Source organism: Fukomys damarensis, unplaced genomic scaffold (genome assembly GCF_012274545.1).
Source record: "Fukomys damarensis isolate Sample0158 unplaced genomic scaffold, DMR_v1.0_HiC HiC_scaffold_16, whole genome shotgun sequence".
In the NCBI taxonomy this organism is placed as follows: Eukaryota; Metazoa; Chordata; class Mammalia; order Rodentia; family Bathyergidae; genus Fukomys; species Fukomys damarensis.
In genome coordinates this window covers 133,927,044-133,936,188 of record NW_022900928.1, presented here as the reverse complement: position 1 = coordinate 133,936,188, position 9,145 = coordinate 133,927,044, and the positions used below count along the sequence as shown (strand labels likewise).

The window sequence follows — 9,145 nt, the reverse complement described above, 5'->3', positions numbered from 1 at the left end:
GCCACGCCTTGGGCCCTTCGGGGCTGGCGTCCGAGTCAGCGCTTCCCCCGGGAGATGGGGGCGGTCAGTCCCGTGGGGTCCCCGGGCGGCGGCTGGTGCACGTGTGCAGTAGGGAGTCGGAGGGCGAAGAAGACCTAGCCTTTGCTTTCGGAGTGCTGAGTTCTGAGCGCAGGTGGTTATAATTAAAACTGGCGAGAGTTCTCTACTGGGAATTGCCGAGCGCCCCAGGAGTGAGGCTGCAAGGCCAGCGAGAGAGATTGGGCAAAGGGGCAGGGTGCGTTTGGGCTTCTGAAGATGGGGAGACCTGTGGTTTGCATAGATCTGAGGACGGAAACGTGCTCACGGGGGGACCCCCGGTGCTCCAGCTAGCCAGAGCTACGCGCAGTGGGCACTAGAGGGGCTTCCACCGCGGGGAAGGGGCTCTGCCTCCCTCGGGGTCTGGATTCTGGCTTTTAACATACGCACCTCCAGACTTCATCGGGCCCTTTTGGAGTTTCATTCTTTTGCCCTTGTTCCTCTGATGGCACTGTTACTGAGCTTTCCTCCATTGACCAATCTGCTGGGACAGGAACATTTAAATGTGTTGAGTCTGTGGACTGACTCAGTCATTCATTTCTAGAGAACTGTAAGTTATAGTTGTGCGTAAAAACTACCTTTGTACAGGCAGCCATTTGTCTGCTAGTGGAGTTCAACTTCTATGTGAATGTATTTTGGGCAGAGTTTGGGTTCACAAGGGCGACTGTAAACCTGTCATTTTAGTCTCTCTTACTTTTTACCCAAAATTAATTTGGATCTGCTGTTACGGGAAGGCCCCTTTACATCCACTGTAGTGAACAGCTTGAAGCCTTACACGTTGGCACTTAGTAGCTTGTCACCATACTCATTGGGGAAGGTATATCCTGCCGCTGTTCTTTCTAGGCTCAGGGTCCAGCTCTTGCTGATGGGGTGACCGGCTGCACTGTGTTTAAGCCCCTTCGTGGACAGTGCATTAGTTAACTTCCCAGCTTATTAGAACCGCACGCTGTCACAGGGCATGCTTGGCTGAGTGGCCTTTTGTTCTTTTTTGATTTTTTAAAGACAGGGTCTTGCCATGTTAGCCCAGGCTGGCCTTGAACCCAGCGATCCTCCTGTCTCAGTCTCCCAAGTGCAGCTGGCCGGGTTTTATTTTTATTTTTTATTTTTGGTACTGGGGATCGAACTTGGGTCCTTGTGCTTGCGAGGCAGGCAGCAGCACTTCTGAGCTAAATCCCTGGCCCTGCGTGCATTTTTAAAAGTAGCTTTTAAAGCAAAGAATACCTGCTGTGAGAATTTGTAGGTGACAGGAAACTGAGGGGAGATAAGTACTAAAGTGAGAGACAGAATTGGGATCCAAAGTTGCCTTGACAGTTAAAACCAACCTAAGATTTGACATATGTAGAAAATCATTTGAATGTGAACAGATTTCACAATTTCTGAAAATACTGTCATTATTTATAGACCATACTTTGTTTCAGTAAATCGTGTTTGCTGATGTGTACAGAAGCATGAAGCTAAACTGCACCCTGGCCTTTGCCCAGGATATGAAGGTGCCACAGATTTCTGAGGTGATGCAGGGAACAATACAAGACCCAGTCATTTTCACAGGCTCCAAAAAGAGGAGATTAGGAATGTAACTGTGTGGTTTAAACCTATCTCTTCACTTACCCTGTGCCTTCAGTGACTATTTTCCTCTTTGAGAAAGGGTGCCACTTCCTGTCATCCCATGGTTGAAGAGGATCAAAAGTCCAAGCTGGGAATGGGTGACTTAGTGATTTAGCCAGAGTTTGTGTTGAAATAAAAAATTTAAAGAGCTAAGGATGTACCTCAGTGTGAAGGGATTCAATTCCTATTGCCACACACAAAAAGAAAAAAGCTGACTTAGAAGTTGCTTCCAAAATACAGTCACTTGCTCCCAGTTTTATTTAGCTGCACCTGTATGTGTAAAACTGACAATAGGAAGGGGTTTCGGTTTAGTGCAGAGAATATGCTTGTGGCCCTGGGTTCAACCCCAGCATTACCTGTCAAGACCTGAATATTTTTGGCAGACCTCTGAAATTTTTCTTTTAAAAAGTTGGAGATGCAGTACGAGCATAAAGGTTAAGATACTAGAAGAAACAAATTAATTGTAAAACTACAGGGTTAAGCAAGAAAAACCTCAAGTCAAAAAAATGAATTTGTGTAAAAATTTTAAATTTCATCAGACGAAAGATACCACCAAGGCAAAAGACAGACTGAGAAAATAATGACAATATTCATTATTGTGGGTTAATATACCTGGGCCAGGAATTTAGCTTAGAGGTGTTTCTGCCTGCCTTGCAAGCACAAGGTCCTGAGTTCAATTCCCAGTACCCCCCCCAAATATATACACACCTAATATAGGAAAGTCTCACAAAGTAAATAAGATAACACATTAGAAAAATGGTCAAAAGATATATCTTGACCATTTGTAGAAAAAATAACTCAAATTCTCTAGTCATGAAGGGAAAGAATACCAAATCACTGACATGCGGTATTTTTCCATCCATAGATGAGCAGAATTGGTGAAAGTACTGTGTAGGAAATGGTACTTTTCATAAAGTTGAGAGTGGAAGTTATCACAGCTTTGAAGAAATAGATTGTGGTTTCTGTCAAATTTAAATTGTTCATGTCCTTTGACCAGCAGTCTGGCAGATTAAGAATATATGTGTCAAGCTGTTTTTGTGGCATTATTTCTCACCCGAGGTGTTGGGAGACACTGACTGCACATCAGTAAAGAACTCAGGCGGATGAGTGGGGTAGTATGCAGCTATCTGTGGATGAATCAGGGCCTGGTGCATTGGCCAGAGCTTGGCCTGTGAATGATGTGAATGAGCTCTGTGGAGGGAGTATCATGTGGAGTTTGTTTCTGCCTTCTAGAGATTAAAATGCATGTACACATACATGTGAGCATAAAGGAAAGTGGGAAGCACATACCAGTGTTGCTGTGGTAGGGGATCATGGCAGAGCAACCCTCACCTCCTGCCCCCCTTTTTTTGTTTGTTTGTTTTGTTTTGTAATACTTGTTTGTGATGTTTTGGAAACATCTGTGGTACTTTTGTAGTTGAAAGAAAATTCAAGAATTAAAAACAATTTAGGCAAAATCTTTTAAGATCTCTGTTTAAGATCTCTGATTTTTTTATACATAGGAACCTTGCCCCTGAATATGATTGACCCATGACTATTTTTCTCATAAATTTGTAGTGGACTTAGTCTTAGGATGTAGATAACTAAAAATTGAGGCAAGATTATAATGGAAAAACATTTTCAGTCTTCTTTCATTCTTTGTTAGCGTTCTATTTAGAACTGGGTGGGTGACCGTTTTGGGTCAAGGTCACACTTACCTAATGATGACAGTCTGCCTCACTTAGAATTTCTGTTTATCCAAAAGAACATAAGGGTTTGACTAATCAGAAGTTCTATTATAGAGCCAGGAATGAAGCTGAGCCACACAGTGACTGCCTGGCAAGCGCAAGGTCCAGAGTTTGATTCCTGGTACCCCTACCCAAAGTTCCATTATATGAATAGGATCGATAATCTAAAGGTTTTTGTTTTTTAAGTGCCATGGGATATGGTAGTTTGTGAGTGTAATCCCACTAGTACTCTGGGAGGAAGAGTCAGGAGGGATGGCAAATTTATGCCCAGTTTGGGTAATTTAGCAAGTCCCTGTCTCAAAAAAATGGGCTAGGGCTGTAGCTCAGGCCCTGGATTCCATCCCGAGTACTGCTACCCCACCCCACAACATCTAGATGCAAACCTGTGGTTTGATTGATGGTACAAAAGGATTGTTGTGAGGCTGAGATGATGGCGATCTTTGTGAAGTTCCTAGAAAGATCACATTTGTAGTGCTCTAGTACTCGAAGGCACCTCATCAGAGCATGGAGTAGGAAGCCAGCCTCATGGGTTTGAATTCCCACTCTTGCCCTACTGATCTTGGGCAGGTATTTGACCTCAGTTGCTCAGTAAAAACAATGCCTGCCTTGCTATTTTAAGGATTAAATAAGTTTAAGTAGTATAATACCTTACAAACAGTACCCATACATTTTTCCAATCCTTTCTCAGTTTTGGCCAGCAAAATGTATGCTAGTCTCTGTGTTCAGTTGCAGTCCCTCTTGTATTCCAGAGTCAGAAGGAAGGTCAGGGGCATTCTGTGGGGATGGTGCTAATTTGAGGAACTATCTTACTGCTGTAGTGAAAGGAAGGGGCCAGGCTAGCACTAAGCTAGAAATGGCCCACATGAACTGAAAATGTATTTATTATGTGGGTAAAGAAGACTGCCTTGTTGGAACAGTGGCAGTGGAAGACTGTTTCTATGGGCTGATAATTCACAGTGGCACGAGTGGAGGGAGAGGTTAGTTGCTCTTAGGCTGATGTCTTCCCTGTAATGTATACTCCCCACTCCTGAGACTCCTGACTGCTGGCCTCACTAGATGCCATGGGACTTCTACATCATCCCGTAAGGCTTTGGAGTCTGAGGAGAATGGGTATTTTGGTTGTAGGCCAGCATAGTTTGGGCTCACCTTGGAAGTGACCTGCTGGAATGGTAGAGATTTTTTGCAGGGGAATTAACATATTGAGGACTTGTTTACCCTAAGTACCTTTTAGTGTCCTGAGTCTTGAATATACAACTCATGGATTCAACCAATCATGGATTGAAAGTTTTAAATATTCCATCTGTACTCAAAAGGTGCAGACTTTTCTTTGGTTATTTCCTACTGCCTAGTGTTTACATGGTATCAGGCATTACAGATACGGCAAGATGATTTAAAGTGTACAGGAAGATGTTCCTAGACAAGTAAGGTCCCATTTCATGTAAGGACTTGAGCATCCTTGGGTTTTGTTACTTGTGGGCAGTACTGTAGCCATTCTCTACCAGATATCAGGGAAGGATTTTACTGTATACTTCATAGGGTCTTTAGGTATTGCAAGTATGTGCAATTCCTCTTATTTGAGGGTGATTTTAAAGTTTTAGGATATATTTTTGCATTTTTAGTAAGGCCTTAAAGCTAGAGTTGCTTTTTGTTAACTCAGGAACTTCTTGTATATGTAGTATTTAAGTACTCCTGGCCTAGATATCCCTCAATAAATTTCTTTACTTGAAGTTTATAGTTTTTAATTTAAATTTTTGTTTTTAAAAGACAGTTGCTATCTAGCTAATTCTGCATGAAGGCAAAAGACAATATGGTTGAACCTCTTCAACATGTTCCAAACACCAGCTTGAACTCCTGGTGGTATGTGCATGACTGTCCCATTGGGCAGCTTGTATCACTGATGGTACAGATGGTATAGTCATGCATAGTGTGTGTGCCACCAGTTGTTCAAGGCAACCAGCAACAGGACATACAAATGACAACCCTGTTGTGAACGTGTTAAAGGATATAAATTTGTTAAAGTCAGTTTTTTTTTTTTTTTTCCTTTTTTTGGCTTTTTGAGGCAGGGTCTCACTACATAGTTGAGACTGACCTGAAACTCACTGTGTAGCCCTGGCTGGTCTTGAACTCACAGCGATCCTCCTGCTTCAGCCTCCCAAGTGCTGGGATTACAGGCATGCACCACCATGCCCAGCCAGTCAATTGGGTTATTTTGTTTTGTTTTGGTTTTTGGTTTTTGTTTTTGGGTTTTGGGTTTTGGGGTTTTTTTGGTTTTGCAGGGGGGTGGTTTTTTTTCTTGGTACCTGGGATTGAACTCGGGTCCTTAAGCTTGCAAGGCAGGCCACCGAACCACTGAGCTAAATCCCCGGCCCCAATTGGTTTTTAAATGTGTATTTTTTATACTTAATCTCCAAGGAACAAGAAGAGGGACATGGCCTCTGTGCTTGGTCAGTGTATTGAACTTTGTAGGCAGTAAGTGCGCTATATATGATACCTTCCCCTTATCCAGAGGGATATGTTCCAAGAACCAGGTAGATGCTTGAACCTGAGAGTTGTAAACTATATAAATTTTTTTTCCCTATGCATATATATCTATGACAGGTTTAAATTTATAAGTCAGGTACAAAAGAGTTTAACAACAATAGGAATAAAATAGAATTACAGCAATATACTGTAATGAAATTTTATACTCTGGGGACATTATTAAGGAAAGTAAAGGTTATGTGAACCAATATCACTGAGATACGAGGACAGCGGACCTGACAACCAAGAGGGCTACTGAGTAACTATGCCTCCCAAGTAACCAAGTGGCGGGTAGCATATAGAGCAGGGATACACTGGATGAAGGGTTCAGTCACAACCCGGGTAGGATGGCTGGAATGGCATGTGCTTTTGGCATATTACTCTGGGTGCTGTGCACTTGGTGACAAGAAGTGTTTTTATTTCTGTACTTGTCCGTTTAGTATTTTTGGACTGTAGTTAACCTCAGGTGACAAACTGGAATGTTAGACCATGGGTAGAGGGAACTACCCCACTTCCATCTTCAGCCCTTCATTTCTCCTGTATTCCTCTGGGCCAGCTCATATATCTAATAGCTTAAATAGAATTCTGCAGAAAAGCTAGAGAGGAATGGTGGTTAAATTTTATGTGGAAAAAAAATAATGGGACATAAAAATTTAAGACATCTGCTTTTGTGGCTTGTAAATTTTCATATTTTTTAGGTGAATTGTTTCCCTGGCTTTCTGCTGAGGCCATATATCCTGGGGAAAAAAGAAAAGACCCACAATCCTATTAACAGAAAAGTTGTTTGCCTCAAAATACCCAGGGGATTTTAAAATGCCTGATGAGGCTTCATTCACTGCACTTATGTTGATTGTAACATTGGAAACAAAGGTCCATACAAAATAGCTGTCTGTAAAGTACTTTTTAAAACTAAGTGTTGTCTGGAAACAAAGGTCCATACAAAATAGCTGTCTGTAAAGTACTTTTTAAAACTAAGTGTTGTCCCAGTGAAGGAATTTGAGTGTAATAGCAAACTTGTTTCAAAGTGGGGAGCACTCTGTGTTTCCCTTTGAAAGTCCACCTGACAATGACTATCTGCTCTCTAAACAAGGTTTTTGTGTTTCAGGGAAAGAAGCTGAAAAAGGACCCCTGCTCTTTGATGGCCTCCCCCCGGCCGGCAGTACTGACTCAGGTACAGTCTTCAGGCTCTCCCAGGTGTGTGTCAATGTCTCTGCTCATCCTGGGATTGTAGTTGTCTCAATCTTTTTCCCTTTCCCCCATTTTCAACACACAGATGTTTTAGGTGTTGGACTGTCTTAAGTTTTGAATCCATGGCATCAGGTAAGGCAGAAAAATCTGTTAGTCACTAGCCCTGAGAAGTACTGCCTAAAAATGTTGAGCAGTTTTCTCTGGTTCGTTTGAGAATTGATTTTACTAGCTGAAATAAAATCAACTTTGCAAAGCAGAATTTTTATTTCCTCTGAAGTGATAGGTCTTTAAAATAGGTTCAAGATATTACTGCAGTATGAATTGCCACTGGATTGACACAAGAGTTCTGAGTTTATTTCTATAACCTGCATAGGTGTCCTGGTGGGATGGATTCTGAAGCATAAGCCTTAGGGTTCTCCATGGGCTCACTCAGTGTTCTGCTGTGTTTCAGGATCTGGGGGACCTTTGCTTTTCGATGATCTCCCTCCTGCAGGCAGTGGCGAGTCAGGTAAGAGGGAAACAGATTCCAAGGTGCCGTTGGAAATAATGTACTTCCCTCTTGGGCAGAATTTATGCATAGCTTTCAACAGGAGTTTTAAATCCTCACTAGACACCATCATGTGGAAGCAAAAATATACATACTTCCATAATACATTATCTTTGGTGATTATCTTTTCTGTGTGTGTGTGTGTGATACTGGGGACTAGACTTAAGGGTACCCTGCCACAAGTTATATCACCCTTTTATTAATTTACTTTTTAAAATTATGAGAAAGGGTCTTGCAGAGTAGTCTTGCAGATAAGATTTAAACTCACAACCCTCCTACCTTACCCCACTCAGTGCTGGGTTATGTGTGTGCACCTCCACGCCCAGCTGTTAACTTCTTGACTCTCAGCCTCCTGGAACTGCCTTTAAGGATGAAGAGTTCCATAGTTTACTCTGAACTTCGGCATTAATTTTTAATTTAGCTTACTTATCTTGCAATACTGAGGATTGAACCTAGAACCTTGAGCATACTAGACAACTGTTGTACCACTGAGTTACACCCGCAGCTCTATTAGGAACCTTTTTTAAAAATTTAGTCTGTTCCTCAGGTTTGCCTTGTTTTGTTTCTCACAGACCCAAATGCAACAAGCCTATTCACATGGTCTGTACCTGCTCCTGAGAGTAGTTAACATTCTTTTGTGTCACTTGTGTAGAAGGGAAGAACAGAACACATTACCACAGATTTATCATTCTGTCTCACTGGAGTTGCCCTTGTGGGGTGATGGGAGCAGTGAGGTGCAGGTGGTCCTGTGTTGTACACAGTTACCTTTGGTATAAAACTTGCCTTTGGTTGTCAGGTAGAGCATGCACTGCTATTCCAACTAGGTTTTTTGTATTATTATTACCATGAAATCAATGGGATCAGTCTAGAAAGATTGTATTATATACTCCCTCTATTTAGAAAAAGTATTTTCACTTACATAAGAATTTTCAAGGGCCAGAGATTTAGCCCAGTGGTTCTGCTGCCTGTGTTGCAAGCACAAGGACCCGAGTTTGATCCCCGGTACCAAAAAAAAAAAAAAAAAGAATTTTCAAGTTCTCAGGGCTGCAGACTCACACCCAGAATTACAGCGTGGTCCTGCCATTTAGCCTGAAACTACCTAGTCTGGACAGTGCCCTGGTTAAAGGTTTGCCACTGCAAACAAGGCTCTTCATGGGTTTCACAAGAGAAATGAAGATTTGATTTGGTTTTTCTCTTAGTAGAGGGAAAAAGATGGTAAAGTAGTAAGCATTTAGAAGATTTACATACAACTGCTAACATGTTTGGGATTTGGCAGATGCATATATGTACACACACACACACACATATACAACCATGTAGAAGACTAGACATTCTACCTGAGCAGGCAAGGACCATTTATGAAAATTGACCATGTAGTGGGCTGTAAAATAAGTCCAGTAAAGTTTCTTTTTCTTTAGCATTGAAATTTCTGAAAAGAGTAGTTGAGTACGTGGTGCTTTTATACTTCAGTGCACAGAACATG

The 9,145-nt window shown here is 42.0% G+C and overlaps 1 protein-coding gene across 1 annotated transcript in view; it reads left to right on the top strand.

Annotated features, from left to right (window-relative positions):
• Positions 1-9,145, top strand: part of Ilkap (ILK associated serine/threonine phosphatase) — a 28,940-nt gene that overhangs the window by 4,517 nt on the left and 15,278 nt on the right. The window contains exons 3-4 of the mRNA XM_033763995.1: positions 7,033-7,098; positions 7,567-7,623. Coding sequence (XP_033619886.1) covers positions 7,033-7,098; positions 7,567-7,623 — 123 coding nt within the window. The remainder of the gene's footprint in view (positions 1-7,032; positions 7,099-7,566; positions 7,624-9,145) is intronic.